General features: G+C 40.4%; 1 protein-coding gene and 1 long non-coding RNA gene across 3 annotated transcripts in view; one reads left to right on the top strand and one right to left on the bottom strand.

Annotated features, from left to right (window-relative positions):
- Positions 1–300: 300 nt before the first annotated feature.
- Positions 301–27863, bottom strand: part of nlk2 (nemo-like kinase, type 2) — a 51014-nt gene continuing 23451 nt past the window's right edge. The window contains exons 6-11 of one of the 2 annotated variants that reach the window (XM_061780890.1): positions 26944–27153; positions 24454–24555; positions 18130–18216; positions 12802–13000; positions 9541–9634; positions 301–6954 (exon numbers count right to left, since the gene is read on the bottom strand). In XM_061780890.1, coding sequence (XP_061636874.1) covers positions 6900–6954; positions 9541–9634; positions 12802–13000; positions 18130–18216; positions 24454–24555; positions 26944–27153 — 747 coding nt within the window. In that variant the 3' untranslated portion in view covers positions 301–6899. Of the gene's footprint in view, positions 6955–9540; positions 9635–12801; positions 13001–16079; positions 16334–18129; positions 18217–24453; positions 24556–26943; positions 27154–27863 lie in introns of those variants that run through there. The other variant, XM_061780891.1, reaches the window with a different exon arrangement.
- Positions 6854–12483, top strand: LOC133481783 (uncharacterized). Its single transcript, XR_009789609.1, has 3 exons — positions 6854–6974; positions 10551–10722; positions 12400–12483. It is a non-coding gene; the product is annotated as an uncharacterized LOC133481783 (long non-coding RNA).

The raw sequence follows: 27863 nt of genomic DNA, 5'->3' as shown, positions 1-27863 counted from the left end.
GCCATTTGGGGTTAAGAAGCAACTCTTCCTCGCCAAAAGCTAATGTCATATTATTATTATGGAGCCAAAATGTGCTAACAGTCAGGTAACCCTTGGCCATTGATGAGAAATGGCAAAAAATAAATAAACAGATGAATTCAATTTGGAGTTGAATGCTTTGTAGAACGTAAGGGGCGGTGAGTGGTAGGGGCAAAGATTAGATCATTTCTGTATAAAAGCTTGAATGGACATTCAAATGTTTTTGATTCATCTCCATGAGCCTATGGAGGTAAACAAAACCAAGTTAGAGAGCTCAAGAGGTAGAGACCAACACGGTGAATCCTTTATATACAAATTCACGCAGTATTGCTGCAATGACAGACAGGGTGAACATCAATAACGAAACAAGGCTTCTTATACTTGTCTACAAGTCTGCTGTACACACAACATACAGCTGACATTACTGTGTATTCCACTGGACAGCATTATTTGTCCTCTAGATTTAATAGTTGCAGGGTAAAAATAAAGAAAATATATACATTTGTATGCAAGGTTTAAAAATAAAATTAACTTCACAGCCTTAGAAATGTGCAGGCTAATACAATTTCTATACAGTGGTACATTTTAGGTTGTGTGTATATTAGCTTCTCTATTTCACATATATACATAAACATACTTCTGAGGTGAGAGGAGAATACATGCCTTAGGACAAGAACAGGATAGAAAATCTAAAAATATATTAATTCAAAGATTTTTTTTCTGGATACGGTGTACAAGTATAAAGAGGTGCTGGGAAGACCTCAGAATCTTATTACCTTTCGGGAAAAAAAATGTTAATGCTACTTATTTCCTGTTTATGCTCTTTAAAAACGACCTATGAATAGAGAGATAGTCAATAGTAAATGGTGATATATTCAAGTACACTAATTACAACCTTGAGAGTATGCTATTGCTGGTTTTACTCGTTTCTAGTATGGTGCATTTTCCTTTTGATGATAAGTCTGCATTTATCCATATGGTCCTTAGAAGAACAATCATAAGAAATGTTTAAAAATAGGCAGTTTCCAAGGGAAGACTGGATCTTGCCTGCTGTAAGATACCACTTTTCTCAGCTTCCTTTATTTCGAAGCTTACACTTCTCTGTAATTCTTTTGTGGGCCTCACCACCATCTTAGCTAAAATGATCCTGTCCCTGTGTTGGCAAAGTATGTCATGGACTAAGTGAAAGAAGGATGGCAAATGGGAATTAAATTGTAATTGCAGAAGGGAATCACATCCCGTTTGAAAAGTGTGATACAGTAGTAGAAAAACGGTCTGCAGCATACAAATGAACTAACTTCCGCACCTGGAAGTAGTTCTGTGAGATGGATTTGTTTTTAAGTTTCGAAAGGGTCTCAATTCATTTGATAAGTAGAAAACCTGCTACATCTTTATTCTTTCAAGAATAGTTTTGATGAACATTACTGTTCACTTGCCGTTGCTTTTTTCGATACAATTTAATTCATTATTCGATCATATTTAAAGACAGACAGATGGCAAATAAATGGACTGATAAGCAGTGAATTTTGGAATGCCGATTCGACAAATATAGAGAAATACAGTGAGTCAAGGAAAAGCTCACAGTAGGATGAGGGAATGCAGAAATCTTTCTAGATTTCGTTTTTGTTGCTCACTTTGAGTGAGTTTGGGATTAGGGCATTAAATTAGGAGGTGCACAAGTAGAAAACACATCAAAACAGACCAACATGTTTGTGTAAAATATGTTATTGACAAAATTTAGACTTCAAACTGCTTGCACACGGGTTAGGGTTGAGATATCAACATACCTCAACAAGACCTCTGTTCAACAAGGATCTAATCAGAGGGCTCTATTTCCGTAGATGGCGCAAATGCAGCGGGGCGCAAATCCTGGTGGATTCTGATTTTCATGCAAGCGTAAGGCTCTCTGCGTGTGTTTGCGAATTTGGCAGACCAGTCTACGCTAAGCTTTGATCGGGGCACAGGCAGACATACTGAGGTTTGCAGATATTTTTAAGTCGCCAGCGGGTACCACCAGCTCATTCTGTATTTAAGAAGGGTACCCCGCTCACGTTGTCTGTCTCCATCGAGACATTAAAGGGAATGACCGCTTTGATTGGTGGTGAATGAAGTCGGTCTTAAACACGCCAACAGTGGCTGGTCTACGAAATTAACAACAGCGATCTAACCCGCCCCTGGTGCAAAGCTACAGCGCCCTCTGCCACGGATTTACGGCAGTCACAAAATAGGGCCTACAGTGTTTTTTGTTTTTAATCAGGAATTTTTGCAACACTTAATCCAAAAGAAGGATCAGCCGCAGTAAGGAGTCTCAAGAAAATAATACATACCAAAAACAATGTTAAAATTAAGGAAGTGTTGTTCTTTTTGTTTTAACATTAACCGAGGTTAACCAAGTGTTATTTGTATCACTGTAAAATTTTAATAAGGATACAATATTAGCATACTTAAGCTATTTTGTTCGGCCAACCCTACAGTGGCTGAAATAAGTATTTAAAACATAATTTTTCTCACTAAATGTACTTCTAAAGGTGCTATTGACCTGAAAAGATGTTGGGAACAACCCAGGTAATCCCTACGTTCAAAGAAAGTAGCACAAATAAACTCAGAAATTAGGTTGTGTGTAAAAATGTGAAATAACACAGGGAAAAAGTATTGAACACATGAAGAAAGGGAGGTGCAAAAAGCCATGGAAAGCCAAGACAACACCTAAAATCTAACAATAATCCCAACCCTTGTCAATGCAAATGAATATCAGCTGGTTCAGTCCTAACTGATGGCCTACAAAAAGGTCTCATTGCCAAGCTGTGAGTAAAGACACATCTCATGATGGGTAAGAGTAGAGAGCTGTCTCAAGACCATTACAAACTAATTGTTGCAAAACATAACCATGGCATTGGTTACAGGCACATATCTAAGCTTCTGAACGTTCCAGTGAGCACGGTTGGAGCCATAATACGCAAGTGGAAATTCATTTATATCACTATAAATTTGTTTGATCAGATGCTCCTTGCAAGATTTCTGACAGAGGAGTGCAAAGAATAATCAGAAGAGTTGTCGAAGAGCCAATGCCCACCTGTGGAGAGCTTAAAAAAACTGGAATTAGCAGGTACTGTTGTCACAAGGATAACAGTGAGTAATCCACTCCGCCGCCATAGCCTGTATGTACGCTCACCACATTGCTGAAAAGAAAAGTATGTCAAAGCTCGTTTAAAGTTTGCTGAACGACATTTGGACAGGCCAGTTAAATACTGGGAGAATATAGTCTGGTCTGATGAGAGCACAATTTAACTGTTTGGATGCCATAATGCACACCACATTTGGAGAAGAAATGGCACTGCGCATCACCCTAAAAACACCATACCAACAGGGAAGTTCAGAAGTGGGAATATGATGGTGTGGGGTTGCTTTTCAGCAAATGGTACTGGTAAACTTCACATTATTGAAGGAAGGATGAATGGGCAAATGTACAGAGACATTAATGACAAAAATCTGCTGCCATTTATCAGCATGATGAAAATGAAACGAGGGTGGACATTTCAGCAGGATAATGGTCCAAAACATACTGCCAAGGAAACTCTCAATTGGTTTCAAAGACAAAAAAAAAATAAAGCTGCAAGAATGGCCCAGCCAATCACCTGAGTTGAATCCCACTGAAAATCTATAGAAAGAACTGAAACTCAAGGTCCATAAAAGAAGCCCAAGGAACCTTCTAGATTTGAAGACTGCTTGTGTGGAGGAATGGGCCAAAATCACAGAGCAATGCATGGGACTAGTTTCTCCATACAGGAGGCGTCTTGAAGCTGTCATTGCAAAACAAAGGCTGTTATGCAAAGTATTAAATAAATATCAGTTGGGGTGTTCAATACTTTTTCCAAGTGTAATTTTACATTATTACACACCACTTAATTTCTGTGTTTATATGTTCTACTTTTTTGTATGTATGGATTACTTGGGTTGTTCCCAACATCTGGTGAAATTTTCATGTCAATAGCACCTTGGGAAATATATTTAAAGAGAAAAATGGTGACGTGTTAAATACTTGTTTCAGCCGCTGTATTTCCGACACATTGCCTCGTTTTGTTCTTCACGTGGCATGTGTGGGGGCATTCAAATGTGGCCTTAACTGAACAAGTCATCAATTTAAATCCACAAAGCATGTTTGTTTACCATACTAGCATGCTAAACTCATGAGCTCCTAACAAAAAAGCTAAGGCCTGCATCCAGCTTTTTGCCCATTGAAGAACTTAACCTTAATTTCAGGTGCTACTCGACTAATGTAAGCGCGATTAACCCAATTAAAAAAATGGCAGGTGCTGCTCACATAGAATTTGTCTGCATACAGTGGGTACGGAAAGTATTCAGACCCCCTTAAATTCACTCTTTGTTATATTGCAGCCATTTGCTAAACTCATTTAAGTTCATTTTTCCCCTCAATGTACACACAGCACCCCATATTGACAGGGGGAAAAAACAGCCATAAGTATTCCGACCCTTTGCTCAGTATTTAGTCGATGCACCCTTTTGTGCCAATACAGCCATGAGTCTTTCTGGGAATGATGCAACAAGTTTTTCACACCTGGATTTGGGGATCCTCTGCCATTCCTCCTCGCAGATCCTTTCCAGTTCTGCCAGGTTGGATGGTGAACGTTGGTGGACAGCCATTTTCAGGTCTCTCCAGAGATGTTCAATTGGGTTTAAGTCAGGGCTCTGGCTGGGCCATTTAAGAACAGTCAGGGAGTTGTTCTGAAGCCACTCCTTCGTTATTTTAGCTGTGTGCTTAGGGTCATTGTCTTGTTGGAAGGTGAACCTTCGGCCCAGTCTGAGGTCCTGAGCGCTGTGAAAAAGGTTTTCGTCCAGGATATCCCTGGAATTGGCCGCATTCATCTTTCCTTCGATTCCAACCAATCATCCTGTCCCTGCAGCTGAAAAACACCCCCACAGCATGATGCTGCCGACACCATGCTTCACTGTTGGGACTGTATTGGAAAGGTGATGAGCAGTGCCAGGTTTTGTCTACACATAGCGCTTGAATTAAGGCCAAAAAGTTCTATCTTGCTACGATAGGCTGGAAAGCAGTTCAGGGTGTACCCCGCTCCTGCCCAATGATAGCTGGGATAGGCTCCAGCACGCCCGCGACCCTAGTGAGGAGAAGCGGCTCAGAAAATGGATGGAAGTTCCATCTTGCTCTCATCGGACCAGAGAATCTTATTTCTCACAATCTTTGAAGTCCTTCAGGTGTTTTTAGCAAACTCCATGTGGGCTTTCATGTGTCTTGCACTGAGGAGAGGCTTCCGTCGGGCCACTCTGCCATAAAGCCCCGACTGGTGGAGGGCTGCAGTGATGGTTGACTTTCTAGAAATTTCTCCCATCTCCTGACTGCATCTCTGGAGCTCCGCCGGACGGCCAGCTCTAGGAAGGGTTCTGGTCGTCCCAAACGTCTTCCATTTAAGGATTATGGAGGCCACTGTGCTCTTAGGAACCTGTGCCTTGCCACAATTCTGTCTCTGAGCTCTTCAGGCAGTTCCTTTGATCGCATGATTTTCATTTGCTGTGACATGCACTGTGAGCTGTAAGGTCTTATATAGACAGGTGTGTGGCTTTCCTAATCAAGTCCAGTCAGTATAATCAAATGAAGGTGTGGAACCATCTCAAGGATGATCAGAAGAAACGGACAGCACCCGAGTTAAATATGAGTGTCACAGTAAAGGGTCTGAATACTTACGTCTGTGTGATATTAAAATTGTTCTTTTTTAATAAATCTGAAAAAGAAAGAAAAAAATCAACAATTCTGTTTTTTTGTGTCAATATGGGGTGCTGTGTGTACATTAATGAGGTAGAAAATTAAAAGATTTTAGCAAATGGCTGCAATATAACGAGTGAAAATTTTAAGGGGATCTGAATATTTGTTTATATTTTCCACTGTATATCGCCTCTTAAAATGCAGGCATAACAAAATGCATACATTTTAAGTGTAAAACTTCATACATTTTAAAATCAATTACTTTCCTGTAGCTAGAACACTTTTGAAATGGCTAAATTTATATTTCCTTCATTAAAATTTGCTCTTAAAACTGATACAAAGTGTGATTCATGGGTAGACAGTGGAAGGATGTACCCTTAAAATATGTTTCTTTGTCAAAAATGTTCATTTCAAAAATACTTTACTTCCTTTAAAATTGGCCTGATATCCAACAACACAACCATTTTGCACACAATCAATGTTTTTGCTTGTGCGTGTGTGTGTGTGTCTCCTCATCTTTGGTAATTAATAGTTACTAGAAGTTAAAAAATTCTGGAGTACAGGATGTAAGAAACTCCTATTACAAGTATCAGTTAATGTATCAATGGGCCCAGGAACATTGTTCCATAAAAACGGGAACTTAAAAGTTCCTAAAATCTGATGATAAACAATTGATTGTCTGAATATTAGGTTGAATTGGTTTTCATGCCAATTTGGTAACTTAACAGTGCAGACGAAAAGACAGCTGTAGTACTATAAACCTTGTCACAGGGGGGAAACTCACAATCACAGCTTATGAAAAGCACATTTTTAAAATACAAATCAGTTTTTAAATATATACATACAAACAAATGTACTTCATTATGTAGCAGTATGATGTAAAATGTTATCTTAGTCGATGATACTGTACATGACATATTTACCACATTCTGATTTGGTCTACAGAGCATTTTTCATAAATTTGCAACCTTCTAATACACCCGCATATAGCAGTAGTTAGTGGATACATATGACCAGCAGAACTTGGAGCCCTGCTATCCAGTGAAATGCTACCCCGGATGACAGAAGACATTGAGATGCTTTCATGATTCCATTTTAGCATCTTCACAGTTGGAAAAGATGACCACACTCACTACAGCAACTATTCCCACACCAGTGGAGAAGGAGGCATTTCAGAGGGCTGAGCCACTGTGGAACTGAAGAGAGCAAGCAACAAGTAGGTGAAGTTAATATTAGCAATGCACAAGTGTAGTACTTCAAGACAGACCGTCTCTTGCCTGCGGTCATGGGCCTTGGAGGTTGTTTAAATTCCACAAATATCAAGCAGAGCTTATTTTTTAAACAATTTTAAGTGATGATTGAATGATTAAAACAAGCATTTAAAGCGACAGCCATGTAATATCCACCACCTTGGCTTTTTTTTTTTCTTTTTTTTTTTTAAGATAAATCACAATACAGTGGTGCCTTGAGATTTGAGTGATCCGACCTGCGTGTTCTTCGAGATACGAGCCATTGCTCTGCCGATTTTTTTGCCTTAACGTGCGAGTGCAAACTTAAAATATGAGCGCTGTATGGTGGCAATGAACTCAATTCAACTCACTTTACAATCAGCAGCAGATTAGCAAATAGTGAACTTGTCCTCAAAAAAGTGGCTTCAAGATGTTTAATGGCAATCCCAGTTAAAGCTTACTGACAAAACCATCAAACAAAGAACTACAAATTGTGTATTTAAAACAACCAAACCATGTTGCCTTAAGAGTGACCCTCTAGCTTTATGCAAACGTATTGGAAAATGCCATTGACATGATAACGGCTAGCATCGATCGTCGTGGTAAAAAGCCTTAAAGCAATGGATATTTGAACAAATTGTAGAGCAAAACATGTAGACAGATATAACTTTACTCACAGGCATACCATTTAATTATTTACATTCTATTTATATATTATTATTATTTTTTTTTTTTGGGGGGGGGGCTGGAACGGATGAATGTCATTTCCATTTCAATGGGGAAAGATGAAGTGTTTTGACTTATGGGTGTGGTCATGGAACAAATGGAAAAACTCATCTTAAGCCACCACTGCATACAGTAACCTTGCATAACTTAAGTCCACCACTGGCGTTGTTTTAATGACATTTGTTTTAAGACGCGCTGACATGTTTTTTATCAGTGCTGATACTGATTAGTAGTAGTCAAAGAAGCCAATAACCAATATTTGGAGCAGATAATACATAATACAATCTCCAACGCTTATCGCCATTTAAATGCCTTTAAGCATATGTTTATTTAACAGCTTTTCAGATTAGTTTTTTTTTTTTTTTTTTTTTTTTAAATCTTAAATAGACATCTTCATTTTAAAATTCTAATAAAAATAATCTTATAAAGTTAAATGAAAACTTAAACAAATAGCTCCCTAGAGTTTTCTACAGAAAATGAAGTTTTTCAAAATTCCAATATGACAAACGTTAATCATTCGCTCATCGTTGTTTTAAGTTCAAACAAAAACAAAGAGTGCAGGCAGTTCCCAGCATCTCGTAGACGACTGGTTAGAGCGCCTGCCTCACAGTTCTGAGGAGTGGGGTTCAATCCCCGGTCCCGCCTGTGTGGAGTTTGCATGTTCTCCCCGTGCCTGCGTGGGTTTTCTCTGGGCACTCTGGTTTCCTCCCACATCCCAAAAACATGCATTAATTAGAGACTCTAAATTGCCCGTAGGTGTGAATGTGAGTGCAGATGGTTGGTTGTTTGTATGTGCCCTGCGATTGGCTGGCAACCAGTTAGGGTGTACCTCGCCTCCTGCCCGATGATAGCTGGGATAGGCTCCAGCACGCCCGCGACCCTAGTGAGGAGAAGCGGCTCAGAAAATGGATGGATGGATGAAAATAGTTCCCTCAAGTTTAGCCTGTGTTAAATTCACCTCTTAACGGCCGTCGGATTTTAAAAAGGCCGATACCGATATGTGTCAAAATGCCGAATGTTGGCGCCAATTATCAGTCTATCCGTCTTTTTTTTCATAGCAGTCATTTTGACATGAGAGGGATTACATATTTCAACAAAACTTTGTAGAGGTGTAATACACAGGCCAAGAAAGAACCCCTTACATTTTTGTGAGGCTCTTGATAAAAGTCCAGATACAGAAATCTATTTTCATAATTTCACAAGTCATTATGGCTTCTGGTCGGCATCCTCCAACAGGTATATTAATAAACGAGTTGATCTAAGATTTTGATTCGTTATTTGGATTATGTATGGTGCAAATTATAAATAGCTAGCACTCAAGGAATGATACCATTACAGTATTTATGACCCAGTAATATTGTAAGAGCATTTACAAGACCTCTTTCAAGTGCGCCAGGAGTGGATGTGTACCAATCTTGTTTGCGTATTTTGTGATGTACAATGATATGCTATAAAAAGATTTTATTTGTGTACTAGACTTACAGCCATATAAAAAGGCATCATGTTGCGATAGTTTCATTCAAACGAAAAAAATAAAGTCAAACAATTGAGATAATTTGGATGCACCCCTTTTTTTTTTTCTTCTTTTTTTTACTTCTTAATGCATTGCATTACAGGTATTGGATCGTAACTCGGTATCGGCAGATACTCAAAATGAAGTAACTCGGACTCTGACGGGGTGCAAAAAAATGTGATTGGGATATTCCTGCTTGGCTTACTTAAAAAACTTAAATTTGCATATGTAAACTAATTGAAATTATTTCTCCGCTGACAAGCAGGTCTATAGTAACGATCATTCTGGCGATGACGTATTAAAGAGCTGCTAACCTGATAAAGCTCTTGAAAGCAGCCGACTGTGGGTTGATGCAGAGTGGTACCCGACTCCCCTTTTGCTGTTCCAAAATGAACTGATGGATGATCTCTGTGGGGGGAGTCAGATATACAGAGATTAAGAAACTGTGGCATTCCTTTCTTTGTCAAAGATGGAGAAGGCACAAGTCAAAATCCTTACTTAAGCCTGATTGGCACCAAGGAGCGTTACTCCATACAATAAAAGAAAGAATAATGTCGGGAAACTGATTACGGGAAAAATAAGTTCTTTCAAATTCACAATTAAAATCTACAGTAAATTAATAAGTGAATTATAAGTGTTCACAAAAGGTAAAAGTTACATTTCTATCAGACATGCAAACACCAAATGCATGAAAAAGGTGACAGAACCCAAAAAAATAAATAATTTAATTATTTATTTTGGGGATTTAAACAAATGAAGCAATCTGGAAGACTTCAAGCAGAAAAACATTTATTTACACTGCTCAAGTACATGTTGATGTACATATTTAAAATGAAAATTAAATTTGTTTAATGTAAATAACAGATAAAGATAACCCAAATTAACTTAAAATATTGTTTTTAAATGGTGATTTTATTTAAGGGGAAAAAAATATTCAACGCTACCTGGCCCTGTGTGAAAAAAGTAATTGCCCCTTAAACCGAATAACTCAGAATCAACAACTGGAATCAAGCAATTTCTAAAATTGCCAATGAGTTTTTCACGACTCTGTGATTTTTCACATCTTTTGAAAAGCCGAGTTCATTTTCACTGACCACACCCAAGCCCGATTACCTCAGACCTGTTCAATCAAGGAATCACTTTAAAAGAACCTGTCTGACAACTACCAGTGACAAATTCCTTGTGTGTTTTTGACATACAAATAAAAATTATTCTGATTAAGTCGGGCAAAATATCTCAAAAAGCTGCAACAAAATGCCACAATCCAAAGAAATGTAAGAATAGATAATAAATAAAGTAAATAAAGCCCTTTCTCTCTCTTTAGGACTTGAGTGAACCATTAGCCACAAATGCAGAAAACATTGAACATGGTGAACCTTCTCAGGAGTCGTCAGCCAAGAAAAATTAGCAACAGCACAGTGAAAACTCATGTAGGAGGTCACAAATGAACCCTGACAAGAGCTAAAGAACTGCAGGACTCCCTTGCCTCAGTTAAGGTTAGTGTTCATAACTCAACAATACGGAAGAGACTGTGTAAAAATGGCATCCTTGGCAGAGTTCCAAGGCGAAAACCACTGCTGACTAAAAAGAACAAAGGATTGTCATAATTTTGCACAAAAAACATCTGAATGATTTCCAAGAGAGAGAGAATATTCTATGAACTGATGAGATGAAAGTTGAACTTTCTGGAAGGTGTGTCTTGTTACATCTGGTGTGAATGTAACAGTATTTCAGAAAAAGTACATCATACCAACAGTTAAAAATGGTGGTGGTAGTGTGAAGGTTTGAGGCTGCTTAGCTCCCTCAGGACCTGGATGACTTGTTGTGATTGATGGCACCATGAATTCTGGTCTTTACCAGAAAATCCTAAAGAAGAATGTTGAGTCATCAGTTCGTAACTGAAGCGCACTTGGGTACAGCAGAAGGACAGCGATCCAAAACACAACAGCAAGTCAACTTCTGAATGTCTTAAAGGTACCATATTTTGGTTATTTAGACCTCCATAGAGTGAGTATCCAACATGGACCTAGTATAAAAGTGTCAATTTCATTTCAAAAAGCGCCTTGGTTTTGTCATACTAGAGTTCAGAAAAGGCCCCTATGACCGTGACTTCTGTTTGATTTGGATCCACTTTGTGCATATTTGGCTAAGACCGCCCCCTTTCCTCTGATTACACATAGTGGCCTCCGTGTAGAAGACCCAAACCTCACTACTTGTGAGCCCACATGTGTTTGTCATGTTGACAGCGGTGGCTCTGAGGGGGAGAGGTAGGCGGAGATCTTTGCTAGTGACTTGGATAAGCACGAGAAATTCGAATGACCTGATTTCAGGCCTCTTGGCAGAGAAACCTCAGGATCTCAGGAATGCATGAATGATTTTAATTCACATTTCACATGTTTACTGAGGCACCACAGAGCAAATATAACATCCCAAATACTAGGAGAAGTTGGTTTTGTAAAATATGGGACCTTTAAAAAAATAAAATGACAGTTTCGGAATGGCCTAGTCAATGTCTGGACTTGAATCCGATTGAAATGCTGTGGCATTACCTAAAAAAGGCAGGTCATGCTCAAAAACCCTCCATTGTTGCTAATTTAGAACAGTTCTGCAAGGAAGAGTGAGCCAAAATATCTCCATAAAGATGTGAAAGACACATTGCCAGTTATAGAAAATGCTTGATTTCAGTTGTTGCTGCTGAGGATGGCCCAACCAGTTATGTTTAGAGGACAATTACTCGTTCCACACAGGTCCAGGTCACTTTGAATAGTTTTTTTTCCTTAAGTAAAATCATCATTTAAAAACTGCATTTTATGTTTCCTTGGGATATCTTAGTCTGGTATTCACATTTGTTTGATGATCTTAAAGTGGTGGGAACTATGCAAAAAGTACAAATTTGAGAAGGGGCAAATACCTTTTCACTGCACTGTAGGTGCTGTACATTTTGTATCAGCGTGCTTAGCTGTACGCCATACTGTATTTTTAAGGGTACAAACGTTTAAAGATGTTTGGGAGCATTTGAAATACTACAAAGTATTTTAGAATGACAGTTTGTGGTATATTTATGGTTGAAACAATTAATAAGCGCGATAATGTTTCCTGTCAAATTACCAGCAGTGTAAGTTTTTCTTCCCAGGAATAATAAATGTTATTTTCAAAAAAATTTGGGGCATCAGTGACCCAATGATTAAGATCATCGCCTGCCACCATGGGGACCTAGGTTAAACACCCTGACCGGACCATCCACCAACATCTCCCGGACTCACGGCTGTGGTGTCCTCGAGCAAGACACCGATACCCCGAACTGCTCCCTGGGTGCTCAAGTTGCCCCCTGCTCCAGTGTGTTCCACTAACTAGTGTGTGTGTGTTTTCTCTGTGATGGGTAAAATGCAGAGATTTTTTGTGTGCATGGATGCATGTTCATGACATCAAAGATGATGATTCTTCTGATAATCACTTGCAGGGCAGCGTCAATTATTCACCATACGCGTTTGGTCCCTAGCCCCTGCAAATAGCAGGGGTCCACTGTATAGTCAATCAGAAAGGTTCTATTAAAAGTGCAACTACCCAAAACTTACCTTTGACTTGTCTCACAGAGCTTAGATTCTTCTCAAAGCCATCATCAAACTTGGGGTTGGTGACAGGCTCAAAGTCACTTGTGTAGACGCGGCCAGAGGATGTTGTGTAGCAGCATTTGCACATGCATGTGTGGTAGCGCAGTCTGCCCTCATCCAGGTAAGGGTGCGCCAGGGCATCCTTTGCTGAAATCCGCTTCGACTGGGGAACACATAGGTTACTTGAAATAACGCATGTAATAAGAATATTGGGCCAGTAATATTTTTCCAGTATAAAGTGACATTACCACCACAGAGGGTTATGTTGATATTCCACTTTAAAGAAATTATGTGATAATGTCACAAATAAGCTCGTCACGCCAAACAACACTGCATTTTTGTCCTGTTCGGCTGTTAGGTCAAGCAGAATGGAAGAGCTGTATCCATTTTATGCCGGAACAGTTTTACTGTGTCACAGTGGAGGTTTTAAGCTTCCGCTGTGGTTTCTTAGTATTATAATGGAAGTTTATTGAGAATCAGAGTCGAACAGAACGTTTCTAGATGGGGAGAGAAACGAAGACAAAAGACAAAGCACTAATTGTAAACACGATGAGAAAAGTAAGTCATTACATTATCTACAACAATGAAACATTAAATATGAGTGTTGCATGGGGCTGTAGTGCTATACACCCTGTGAGGGAAGGACAGGACAAGCTACAACAGGAGAAGAAGCATGCAGGACAAGGGTCATGAACCCGGCTGTACAAATGAAGTGTGGTGGGATTGACTATGTAAATTATAAAAGGGGACGATTATATATGAGACGAGAGTGTGGGATACACAAGCAATTTGCATATTCATGAGTTATTTGTCGCAATAAGTGAGTGGCCACACACCCAGTGAAAGAGTCCCAGGGGTGTGTGCCTGCGGACACATGCAAGTGAATGGACATCGTTTTACATGCACAAAGACTGACAGAAGTGTCCTGTAATTGCTGTGCCCGCACCGCGGAGGCTGAGGACCCCACCCAATCAATCGAGGGGCGGGATTGGGCCCAGGGGTCCACCGAGAGCAGCCCGGCGGACGCGACAGATCCCACACCGAGGGACCCAGGGCAGTCCGCCGGCCCCACCGAGGCGCCCCGACGACTGGCCACTCGGTGGGGGCCGCAGGGACCCAATGCGCTAGTATTGGCCAGAAATGTTTAATGAATTCGACGGGGATTCCGTCCGGGCCAGGCGCTCGTCCCGATTGCATATTTTTTAATGCGTTACGTAATTCTGGTTAAAGGAACATCAAGGCTGTCTTTAATTTGTGTAGTTAATTGAGGAATGTTTATATCCTTAATAAAAGTTTCAATTTCTTTTTGGTCTAGGTTGTTCGAAGGTGTGTATAAGCTGCTATAATAATTGTAAAACATTTCATTTATTTCTTGCAGTGACTGTGTACAGTTGTCGTTTGAATCTTGAATGGCTGTGATTAATTACTTTTCTTTATTGCGCTGAAGTTGGTTCGCAAGGAATTTTCCTGATACAATAATCAAAGTTAGTGTATCTTAACTGTTGTTGTCGAAAATCTGTTCTTTTGGATAACGCCTAATTGATGTTTTGCCTTTTGAAGTTGGTTTCTAAGCATATCTGTTGGATTAATTGCATATTCTTCTGTGAGGTGTTTAATTTTTTCCTCAATTCCATTTTCCAATTTTTTTTCTTTTTTTTTTTATACCAAGAGTATGATATCATTCAACCTCTCAATACAGCTTTCCCGGTTTCCCACAACAGAGATAGGGATATGGTTGGGGAGTTTTTTAATTTCAAAAACTCATCCGATTCCTTCCTCACGAAAGAATCAAAATCCGGGTCCTTCAATAGGGATGTGTTGAAGCGCCATGTCTTGATTCAACTTTTAGATTGAGAGAAATTGGTGCATGATCGCGGATGATTGGATGTATTTTAGGGGTAATTCTTTGAGCTGCCGAATTGTTTGAAATAAAAAAAATCTATTCTTGAGAAAGAGCGGTGAACTGACGAGAAAAATGTGTAACAACACTGCATAACCAATTATTTCAGCTACACCTAATGATTCAGCTTATCGGGTCTAATGATATAATACTGTGAATACATTAATACTGTATACATCATTTTCATGAAAATATTGAAATGCACCTAAGAGTGTACTTGTAAAGCCCCCTTTTTAAGATTTTATGTAAAAGAAAATAACCTAGCCTTTTATCCTAAGTCAGCATTGATCAGTTGGCGTCCCTGAACAGGCCAATGTGCAAGAGCAAAAATGCATGGATGAAAAATAACTAGGGATGGACAAATACCACTTTTTTCCCCAGACACAGTACAAGTACTTGTATTTGGGTAGTCGCAGATACCAAGTACTAATACTTGATAATGTCATTATGCCCTACAATTGTGATGAAAATGTGTTTTATTTTAATAAACGAGTATACATTTCACTCATACAGTATTCAAACATGCTTAAAATTGTCACTGTTAAATTGCAGCCATTTGCTAAAATCATTCAAGTTCATCCCCCCCCCCCCTCTCAATGTACACACAGCACCCCATATTGACAGAAAAAAATTTAATTGTTGAAATTTTGTCAGATTTATTAAAAAAGAAAACTGAAATATCACACAGCCATAAGTGTTCAGATCCTTTGCTGTGACACTCATATATTTAACTTGGGTGCTGTTCATTTCTTCTGATCATCCTTGAGATGGTTCTACACCTTTATTGGTGAGAGAGGTAAAGAAGAACCCAAAGATCACTGTGGCTGAGCTCCAGAGATGCAGTCGGGAGATGGGAGAAATTTCTAGAAACTCAACCGTCACTGCAGCCCTCCACCAGTCGGGGCTTTATGGCAGATTGGCCCGACGGAAGCCTCTCCTCAGTGCAAGACACATGAAAGCCCGCATGGAGTTTGCTCAAAAACAACTGAAGGACTCCAAGATAGTGAGAAATGAGATTCTCTGGTCTGATGAGACGAAGATGAAAGTTTTTTGCCTTAATTATAAGCGGTAAAAGTTTAATTATTTTAGCAAATGGCTGCAACATAGTGTAAAATTTAAGGGAGTCTGAATACTTTCCGTACCCACTGTACATAATACATAGAGACAGACCTTGTCATCACTTACACTAAAGTGTGTGTGTGTGGCGGGGGGGGGGGGGGGGGGGGGTGAGTTGCCCGCATGGGTTTTGGGTCTGAGAAATTTATGCATCCCTGAGGGTCGGCAATCATTTGCAGGTACTAGCTCTAGGATTCCCACAGTTATCCAGGTAACAGCGGAGTGATGAAAGGAATCAAAACTGATTTAATGAGCCATTCGCAGTTTCACTGTAAAGCTCTGTGAATACGTGCATGGTTAAATCTTTGAGACAAGTATATGCTACTGGCAGGATACACCAGGTAGCCTCCGTTGACGAGCAACCGCGGCAGTCGTGTCATAGCGTGTTGACTGCATGCCTGGCCTCCTCTGTCGCAGCTTCATTCAGGGAGCAGCGAGCAGCGCGGAACAGGAGATGGTGCTCAAGAAACTCCTCAAGTGCTGGCCGAAATACAACAACGTAAAGTCCAAGAAACAACATCTGGCATGGCTCATACTGACATATACTGCACGGAAAGTATAGTATTGGAGCATTTTTATGATACCAGTATCAGTGCATCCTAAAAATAACATACCCATTTACTACATACAGTGATTTTAGAGATTTTAACTTGAAATATCAAAAACACAATTAAATGAGGAAGGATACAATGAAAACAAGAAGGAACTTGAAATGTATTATGAATAATTTTTTTATGTTATGGTTGTGCACATCCTTAAATATTTGGTCAAAATGTTTTGATAACATACTGTCCGTATTCAGCCACTGAGGTACACTATATTGCCAAAAGTATTCACTCACCTACCTTAACTCACATAGGATCTGAAGTGGTATCTCCTTCTTAATCAGTAGGGTTTAATGACATCACTCCACCTTTTACAGCTACAACAGCTTTAACTCTTCTGAAAAGGCTTTCCACAAGGTTCAAGAGTCTGTGTAGGGAATTTTTGACGTCACACAGTGATGTTGGATGAGAAGGCCTGACTCTCAGTCTGCAGTCTAATTCATCCCAAAGGGTCAGGTTGGTGATAGGACTCTGTGCAGGCCAGTCAAGTTCATCCACAACAAACTTTCTCACCATGTCTTTATGGACCTTGTTTTGTGCATTGGTGCAGTTTCGGTATGTTGGAACAGGAAGGGGCCATACGCAAACTATTCCCACAAAGTTGAAAGCAATGAATTCTCCAAAAGTTCTTGCTATGCTAAAAAATTCAGAGTTCCTTTCAATGGAACTGAGGAGCCAATATTTTGGACTATTCCATGCTCCTAACTTTGTGGGAACAGTTCTTCCATTTGTAACATGGCTGTGCACAAAGCAAGGTCCATAAAGACATGGATGAGAGACTTTGGTGTGGATAGAATTGACTGGCCTGGAGAGTCCTGACCTCAACTTGATAGGACACCTTAGGGATGAAATAGAGCAGAGACTGAGAGCCAGACCTTCTCGTCCAACATCAGTGTGTGGCCTCACAAATGCGCTTCTGGAAGAATGGTCAAAAATTCCCATAAACACACTCCTAAACCTTGTGGATAGCCTTCCCAGAAGAGTTGAAGCTTATATAGCTGCAAAGGGTGGACCAACGTCATATTGAACCATTTCAATTAGGTATGGGATGTCTCTTAAGTTCATATGTGAGGCAGGTGAGCAAATACTTTTGGCAATAGTGTATCAGCATAATGCACCTTTTCTTATGAAGTACACATACATTTTCACACTGATGACCTAATTTAAATATGCCGGAATCATACCTGCACTGAAGCCACTTGGCATTACCACACATTTTTTTTTCCTCTGCTGTTTTGTTATTGATGGGAACAGAGCCTATAACTACAAAATGTCCTTTGTTATGCGCAAGATGATGTTTTAAAGGTAGAAGAGTGAGAGCTGCAATATTTTTCGAAAGCCATTTTGTTGATATATATATATTTTTTTTTTTTAATGCACAGCATACTTTCTTTGAACAGGAGTTTGATTCTGTAAAAACAACTGTTTATGTGACAATATGTTACTTGGATTCATTCAAACAAATGCAATTTAAACATGAAACCAGAAAAACAAGGTTGGAGAGTGATGCATTCTAACACACAACTGGATGAACGCACAACAGTGTAGTTCTATCGCCATCTAGTGAAGAAGTTGGTGAAGTTAAAAGTATACATCTTTTAAATAAAACACTGACCTGTGTTCGACAAACAATATAAACTGCATACAATCTGGTGCGATATAATAACTCACCGGATCGAATACCAGCATCCTGCAGAGGAGGTGGACAGCTTCATGAGTCGCTTGACTGGACAGTGTGTAAAGAACAGGAAGGGATGGCTGTAAACAAAGCAAAAATCAGAAGAGGAATGAAGATTAGCCGAAGTAAGACAGAATATATGTGCATGAATGAGAGGGGTGGTGGGGGAAGAGTGAGGCTACAGGGAGAAGAGATAATCGCTCGTGTCTAATGGATTGCGAACGATAAGTTCAACGAACGAAACACTCTTCAGTTCCTCAGTACACCAGTAAACTGAACAAATCAGTCTTCAGTAGACCAGTTCACTGAACAAATCAGTCTTCAGTTCTTCCGTAGACCAGTTCACTGAACGAATCACTCAATTCACTTAAGTCCCTCGTCCACCTGCAGGGCACTGCCTGACGCTGGCTTCTCATTGGTCATTCGCCGAAGTGAGTGACAACGCTGGCGAATCGCAAATCACATGGCAGTACGTTTAATGAAGTCCCACCCCAGCCTGCACGCTGGCTGCTCATTGGTTATTTGCCGAAGATTCAGAAGTGAGTGACAGAACGCTTCAGCAGTTCCGTTTCCCCTCCCAGCCAACTCGGTCGACTCACGGCGGCAGGGGGCGGCCAAGCTAATAGAACGAATCATTTCATGAACTGATTTGCTTCAGTTCGTTCACCAAAAAGATTTGTTCTTCTGAACGAAACATTCGCAAACGTAACATTACACCAAAGTAACAAAGTCTACCATCAGTAACACACTACGCCGCCAGGGACTCAAATCCTGCTGTGCCAGACGTGTCCCCCTGCTTAAGACAGTACATGTCCAGGCCCGTCTGAAGTTTGCTTGAGAGCATTTGGATGATCCAGAAAAGGATTGGGAGAATGTCATATGGTCACATGAAACCAAAAGAGAACTTTTTGGTCAAAACTAAACTTATCGTGTTTGGAGGAGAAAGAATGCCGAGTTGGATCCAAAGAACACCATACCTACTGTGAAGCATGGGGGTGGAAACATGCTTTGGGGCTGTTTTTCTGCAAAGGGACCAAGACGACTAATCAGTGTAAAAGGAAAGAATGAATGGGGCTATGTATCGTGAGATTTTGAGTGAAAACCTTCTCCTATCAGCAAGGGCATTGAAGATGAAACCTGGCTGGGTCTTTCAGCATGACAATGATCCCAAACACACCGCCCAGGCAACGAAGGAGTGGCTTTCTAGGATTGGATTGGCCTAGCCAGTTTCCAGATCTCAAACCCATAGAAAATCTTTGGAGGGAGTTGAAAGTCTGTGTTGCCCGGCAACAGCCCTAAAACATCACTGCTCTCGATGAGATCTGCATGGAGGAATTGGCCAAAATACCAGCAACAGTGTGTGAAAACCTTGTGAAGACTTACAGAAAACATTTGACCTCTGTCATTGCCAACAAAGGTTATATAACAAAGTATTGAGATTAACTTTTGTTAATACTTATTTTCCACCATAATTTGCTAATAAATTATTTAAAAATCTGAAGATGTGGCAAACAGATGGCTCAAGAAGGAAAAAAGAATCAGGGTCCAGAGACCCTTCTCGGTAGCCCTTTACAATCAACACATGGGTGGAGTGGATCTTGTTGACCAGTGTGTGTCAATGTATCCCCACAGACAAAGGAACAAGCGGTGGTACATCCAAGTGTTTTTTCATTTCTTTGGATGTGACCATTTAAATGCCTGGCGCCTTTACCTGATGTCTGGATTGGAAAAAATTTATCTCCTCCAATTCAAAGGTTCTGTAGCCCGTGCACTGATAAATACGGGGTGCCTCCAGTAAACAAGAAGAGGAAGACCAAGTGTGACCCCCACCTCTGGTAAAGCGTAGGACAGTCACCAAAGTGCCCCATGAAGACCAGTTCAGCACAGGGAATTGCTGGCCCTATCTCATCCAGGTCAAAAATGCAAACAGATGCTGCTATGCTGCATGCAAACGGAAGACCAAATACATCTGCATGCAGTACTGGGTGCCACTGTGCCTCGCATGCTTTGCTTGCTTTCATACAGCCTCGGATTGATGAACAGAGGCTAAACAGAGATTTAGTTGAAAATAAATGTTCAAAGAAGCAGAATGATGCAGATGTTCAGAGATGTGTGTTGCTGCAATACCAGTCCGGCACCCTTAAAGAAGTATGGTATGGCTAACTAAATTGTTCTGGTTTTTGGAGATGGTTTGAAACATTGAATTAGCTTGTTGGCACTATTTATGTGCTTATTGAGGACAAAAAAATAGGTCCTTACAATGTTAGAATGCGTGAAAGTATGATAATGTTTTTCAAAACAAAGAAATAATTGTTCCTAGCTTTATCATAAAACTCAATTTAGCTCATTCTTACATTATGTTTGCACTAGTTATGTTCAAGCTATAAACCACAACTTTTTTAAACAAAGTTATTTTCACCCAAGCCACAACTAGAGGAGATGAAATGCTGATTTAGCCATTCAGCTCCTCTAACATTGTACTGTATGTCATTATCTCTTTTTTGTTTTTATATTTAGTGAAGTCCATATTCATTTCCCACGCTGGCCTTGTTGGTGGTGCACTGCAAAGGATGGCACGGAAATGACAGCACGGAAAATGACACATGCCCTTCAAAACATAGCAAAAATGTTGTAGAATCACATAAGGGGCATAACATGCATTGCCTACGTGATATTGAAGTGACGGCTCTGTTTTTTTTGTAATGCAGAATTTGAGCTATGGGGGGGAGTTACATACTATATAGCTTTAAGTGCTTAGGCGTTTGAAGTCCATTGGAGTCGACAGGTTTGTAACTCCCTGAAAAAATTAAATTTTTGAAAAAAATTGGTTTTTTCAGGCCCTAAGAAAAATAAATATTGCCTCAGCTTTCATAATTCATGCACGAGAGGGTTTGAAAAAAAATAATCGGCAATCTTTTTCTTCTTTTTCTTTCGGCTTATCCCTTTAGGGGTCGCCACAGCGTGTCATCCTTTTCCATGTAAGCCTGGATCCTGCATCCTCCTCTCGAACACCAACTGCCCTCGCGTCTTCCCTCACGACATCCATCAACCTTCTCTTTGGTCTTCCTCTAGCTCTCTTGCCTGGCAGCTCCATCCTCATCATCCTTCTACCAATATACTCACTATTACTCCTCTGGACATGTCCAAATCATCGAAGTCTGCTCTCTCTAACTTTGTCTCCAAAACATCGAACCTTGGCTGTCCCTCTGATGAGCTCATTTCTAATTTTATCCAACCTGGTCACTCCGAGAGAAAACCTCAACATCTTCATTTCGCCACCTCCAGCTCTGCTTCTTGTTGTCTCTCCAGTGCCACCTTCTCTAATCCGTACATCGTGGCTGGCCTCACCACTGTTTTATAAACTTTGCCCTTCATCCTAGCAGAGACTCTTCTGTCACATATCACAACTGACACCTTCCTCTACCCGTTCCAACCTGTTTGGACCAGTTTCTTCACTTCCTGACCACACTCACCATTGCTCTGGACGGTTGACCCCAAGTATTTAAAGTCCTCAACCCTTGCTATCTCTTCTCCCTGTAGCCTCACTCTTCCCCCACGACCCCTCTCATTCATGCACATATCTTCTGTCTTACTTTGGCTAATCTTCATTCCTCTGCTTTCCAGTGCATGACTGCACCTTTCTAACTGTTCCTCCACTTGCTCCTTGCTTTCACTGCAGATCACAATGTCATCTGCAAACATCATAGTCCACGGGGATTCCAGTCTAACCTCATCTGTCAGCATATCCATCACCACTGCAAACAGGAAGGGGCTCAGGGGTGATCCCTGATGCAGTCCCACCTCCACTTTAAATTCGTCTGTCACACCTACAGTACACCTCACCACTGTTCTGCTGCCCTCGTACATGTCGTGTATTATTCTAACATACTTCTCTGCCACTCCAGACCTCCGGATGCAGTACTACAGTTCCTCTCTGGGTACTCGTGTCTTTGTAGATCTAGAGAAAGCCTATGACAAAGGTAGTGCCTTCTGACCTTCTCTGTACTTTTCCATCAACATCCTCAAGGCAAATAATGCATCTGTGGTACTCTTTCTAGGCATGGAACCATATTGTTGCTCGCAAATACTCACTTCTGTCCTGAGTCTAGCCTCCACTACTCTTTCCCATAACTTCATTGTGTGGCTCATCAACTTTATTCCTCTAGTTTCCACAGCTCTGCACATCACCCTTGGTCTTAAAAATGGGCACCAGCACACTTTTCCTCCATTCCTCAGGCATCTTCTCACGCGCTAGAATTCTATTGAACAAGCTGGTCAAAAACTCCACAGCCACCTCTCCTAGATGCTTCCATACTTCCACAGGAATGTCATCAGGACCTTTCCATTTTTCATCCTCTTTAATGCCTTTCTAACTTCCCCCTTACTAATCATTGCCACTTTCTGATCCACCACACTTGGCTCTTCTACTCTCCCTTCTCTCTCATTTTCCTCATTCATCAACTCCTCGAAGTATTCTTTCCATCTATCTAGCACACTATTGGCACCAGTCAACATATTTCCATCTCTATCCTTAATCACCCTAACCTGCTGCTGCACATCCTTCCCATCTCTATCCCTCTGTCTGGCCTACCTGTATAGATCCTTTTCTCCTTCTTTAGTGTCCAACCTGGCATACATGTCATCATATGCTTCTTGTTTGGCCTTTGCCACCTCTATCTTTGCCCTATGTCGCATCTTAGTGTATTCCTTTTGCCTCTCCTCGGTCCTCTCAGTGTCCCACTTCTTCTTCGCTAACCTTTTTCCTTGTGTGATTTCCTGTACTGTGAGGTTCCACCACCAAGTCTCCTTCTCTCCTTTCCTGCCAGAAGATACACCAAGTACTCTCCTGCCTGCCTCTCTGATCACCTTGGCTGCAGTGGTCCAGTCTTCTGGAACCTCCTCCTTTTTCACCAAGAGCCTGTCTCACCTCAAATAGACAGATTAATCGATTATTAAAATAATTTTTAGTTGCAGCCCTAGCCGTGTCTTTTGCAAAACAAGCGCGAGAGCATTTTAATGTTGGTCGACAGCAGAGGCTGATATTGCCCAACATAGTGCACCCATGAGATGGATGAAAATTGATGAATTGTCTATTTAATTAGGATTCCATGAAACCACTATTAATGAGAATACCGTGTTTCGACTAGTGGCGCCACATACAACGTATGCAAAAATAAATTTAGTTCCCCTTTAAAGCACAGTCACATCCAAATGGTAGAACCTCATACACGTGAACAGAGGCCTTAGCAACTACGCTAGCCCACCCAAACCCCCTTGAACAGGGCTTATGAAAAGCCATTTCTGGAATGACTTGGAATGAACCACTAAAACCATCACAAATCTTAGAAACCACAAGTTTAGCCTCCACCACCCAAAAGGACAGGTCACAAAATCTGAGCAGCGGGAAGGCATCCTCATGGTCCTCCTCCAACTAAGTTGGCATCCTCCACACCACAAGGCTTGGCATACGCCTCAAAGACCTTATTGAACAGTGGCGGGAAATAAATTCCTGCATCCTCCATGACGCCCAAGAGACACTTGTTGCAACCAGTTAGTTCCTGAGCTTCATTGCAGCCTCAGAGACACAGGTCACTTTTGAAGCCTCTGCTATATGCAGCCAATGTTCCAAAATCCTCCTCTGCAAGAGTCTGGGTCCACAAGTGAAACGTGTACATGTTTTGCTCCCAATCAGACAATGCAGAAATGAGGAAGCAGCGGATGCCATAGGTAGCTATTAAACGCTTGACAGAGGATAGTAGCACTAGCTTAAGCATACATGGCTTAACTACACAAAAATTAATGGATTCAGGTGGAAGCCTGTGATGAAACCTTCTTGAACACAAATAATCCTTAATTTGAGGGAATAAATTCAAGTCCCAAGACAAGTGTGGATGCAGGTAAGGCACCACAGTGTTTTGAGTGAAAATGATTGGTCTATCACATGACAGTCATGGTGTCATGGGAGCTCACATTATTTGTCATGCCAAAGGGCACTTTCCTTTGTCAAATACTAAATGACAGGACAACTAATATTTTGTTTAATTTTATTGCAACACTTCGTCATTTTGGGTGAAGAGTTCATCAGCATGGCTCATATCGACTTGGCAATATTTGACCACTCCAAATCTATTAAAACTAGTGGAACTCTGTAGTGCAGTCCAAGAATGCGCTTTGTTTAGTCTGCAATATTGAACCTTGTACTAGAACTTTAGCTGTAAGGTCCAAGTGTCCAAAGGTCATTAGAAAAACAAAGAAGCATGTGACAACTCAGCATGTCAGACAGAAAAACAAATTCCTGACACGAGCAACCTGATTACCTGTTTGTTAGGTCCTCTGAGAATGTGTGCACGAGCTCCTTCACATGCTGTCCTCATCGCCTCCATAGAAGGAGCCCCCAACAAGTCAGTGATCAAATCCAGCTATGGATAGCCAAAACAGCGCATTAAAACAAAGAACAAATCTAAATATGTGATAGCGTTGCCTGGCCTAAACATCATTGTAAAGTCTGCAAACATTTGGAGGCTCTTGCACAGAGGGGTTTGGAGAAGTTCATAACATAATAAATTTGACATTTTAAAATGTAATAGGCCCATAAAGTAATAACTGCCAAATAAAATAACTATTGGCCTGGTTAAAAAAAAAAAAAAAAAAAAAAATCTTTGCAAATGTAAAAATTGAGGCAATATTAAATTATGTTCACATTTTAAAAAGGCACATTTATTACCTTATGGGCCATTATGGTAAATTACGTAATCAAAGCTCATAGCATAATAAAATTTGCCGTTTTTAAAATGTCGCCCTTTTTAAAATATAATAGGCCCATAACGTAATAATTGGCCAATAATATAAGTCCTGAACCTATAGTATGCATTTTCACAGTTGTTTCCCAAAATAAAAAGTTAAATAAAGTGATCTTAGTCACCTAACTAACCCTAAGCCATTTGCAAAGATTGTTTTTTTTTTTTTTTTTTTTTTTTAAACCAGGCCAAAAATTTAATAACCAGCCAATAACGTAATAAGTTATAACGTTATTGGCAAAAAGTTATTACATTATAAGTTCTATTTTATGCTTTTTACCAACAGAAAGATCATTCGTTTTCCCCATGATGCATAAAAACAGAATAGCTTAATTTGTGGCACGACCTCATTAAATAATAATAATAATAATAATATTGCGGCACGGTGGACGACTGGTTAGCACATCTGAAATGTTTGCAGATTTTTAAAAAGGAAAAACTGAAATATCACACAGCCATAAGTATTCAGACCTTTGCTCTGTATTTATAGTTGAAGCACCCTTTTGAGCTAATAGAGCCATGAGTCTTTTTGGGAATGATGAGACAGGTTTTTCACACCTGGATTTGGGGATCATCTGCCATTCCTCATTGCAGATCTTCTCCAGTTCTGTCAGGTTGGATGGTGAACGTTGGTGAACAGCCATTTTCAGGTCTTTCCAGAGCTGCTCAATTGGGTTTAAGTCAGGGCTCTGGCTGGGCCATTCAAGAACAGTCACGGAGTTGTTCTGAAGCCACTCCTTTGGTATTTTAACTGTGTGCATAAGATCATTGTCTTGTTGGAAGGTGAACCTTCGGCCCAGTCTGAGGTTCTGAGTTCTCTGGAGAAGGTTTTCATCCAGGATATCCCTGTACTTGGCTGCATTCATCTTTCCTTCGATTGCAACAAGTTGTCCTGTCCCTGCAGCTGAAAAACACCCCCACAGCAAGATGCTCCCACCATGCTTCACTATTGGGACTGTATTGGACAGGTGATGAGCAGTGCCTGGTTTTCTCCACACATGCCACTTAGAATTAAGGCCAACAATTTATATCTTGGTCTCATCAGACCAGAGAATCTTATTTCTCACCATCTTGGAGTCCTTCAGGTGTTTTTTTTTTAGCAAACCCCATGTGTCTTGCACTGAGGAGAGAGGCTTCCGTCGGGCCACTCTGCCATAAAGCCCCGACTGGTGGAGGGCTGCAGTGATGGTTGACTTTCTAGAACTTTCGCCCATCTCCCGATTGCATCTCTGAAGCTCAGCCAGAGTGATCTGTGGGTTCTTCTTTACCTCTCTCACCAAGGCTATTCTCCCCCAATTGCTCAGTTTGGCCGGACGGCCAGCTCTAGGAAGGGTTCTGATTGTCCCAAACGTCTTCCATTTAAGGATTTTGGAGGCCACTGTGCTCTTAGGAACCTTAAGTACAGCAGAAATCTTTTTTGTAACCTTTTGTGCCTTGCCACAATTGTGACTGAGATCTTGAGGCAGTTCCTTGGACCTCATGATTCTCATTTGCTCTGACATGCACTGTCAGCTGTAAGGTCTTATATAGACAGGTGTGTGGCTCTCCTAATCAAGTCCAATCAGTATAATCAAACACAGCTGGACTCTAATGAAGGTTTAGAACCAGCTTAAGGATGATCAGAAGAAATGGACAGCACCAGAGTTAAATATATGTGTCACAGCAAAGGGTTTGAATACTTATGGCTGTGTGATATTTCAGTTTTTCTTTTTTAATAAATCAGCAAAAATTTCAACAATTCCGTTTTTTTTTCTGTCAATACGGGGTGCTGTGTGTACACTAATGAGGGAAAAAAATGAACTTAAATGATTTTAACAAATGGCTGCAATATAACAAAGAGTGAAAAACTCTTCTGAAAACTTTCCGTATGTATATATATATCAGAATCATCTTTATTTGCCAAGTATGTCCAAAAACACACAATGAATTTATATATATATATATATATATATATATATATACACACACACACACATACATACAGTGTATACATTGAGTTTTATTGTTCACCTGTTGGATGGGACTTTGGGCTTGGAAGAGAATTCTTCGCCCCAGCAGCTCAGCAAAGATACAGCCTACAGACCAAATGTCGATGGAGTTGGAGTAGTGACGGCTCCCCATCAAGATCTCTGGGGCCCGGTAGTATTGTGTCACCACTTCCTGAGTCATGTGCCGCGACTCATCTGTCTCCTCCACTCGTGCCAGACCAAAATCACAGATCTGAAATAGAATAATTTAAGTTTCAATTCCATTAATTTTGCTGTTGACTAAAAACATTTGGGATTGATAAATCAAAATATGAATGAGAACATTTCAGCTTTTATTTCCACATTTTCACAACTGATTCTGATCCATAACTTAGGTCGGAGACAGGTCTGGAAGCCAAAATCGAAATCACGATTACATTTTGATGAATAGCCCAGGCCTAATTTAAAACACAGGTATTATTCGGTGGTTTCAACCTGGAAGTCCCTCAGCATAGAACGGAATACTCCAAGTGGAACAACTTTAGAGCGTTTCAATTTAGTCAGCAGAGTATTCTAAGCTGCAGTGGGAGCAAAGCTGAAACCTCTTTTCCCAAATTTAGTCATTACTCGAGGAACAGCTAAAACAAGTGCGGAGCCAGAACGCAAGGCATAGCAACTGCTTGATTTTTCAATAAAGCACACAAATAATGAGGAATCAAGCCTAAATTAGGGTCAACGGGTGTACATATCTGCATGCCGTAGACGCCGTACATGAAATAGTAATTTAATATACTATATATTCCAATTTTAGGACTATCGTGTGTATGGCTATTATATTTTCTTTCTACACATACACACTTAATTTGCTGCTCATAGTTGGTTACTCGCCGCTGTAACGAATGCGGTTCCTGTGAGACTTCAGTGTAAATTGTACTGTAGCTTATTCCTGTGTTTTGTGACCAC

The sequence above is a fragment of the Phyllopteryx taeniolatus genome, chromosome 8 (assembly GCF_024500385.1).
Source record: "Phyllopteryx taeniolatus isolate TA_2022b chromosome 8, UOR_Ptae_1.2, whole genome shotgun sequence".
Taxonomy (NCBI): domain Eukaryota; kingdom Metazoa; phylum Chordata; class Actinopteri; order Syngnathiformes; family Syngnathidae; genus Phyllopteryx; species Phyllopteryx taeniolatus.
This window is presented reverse-complemented; position numbering and strand designations above follow the sequence as displayed.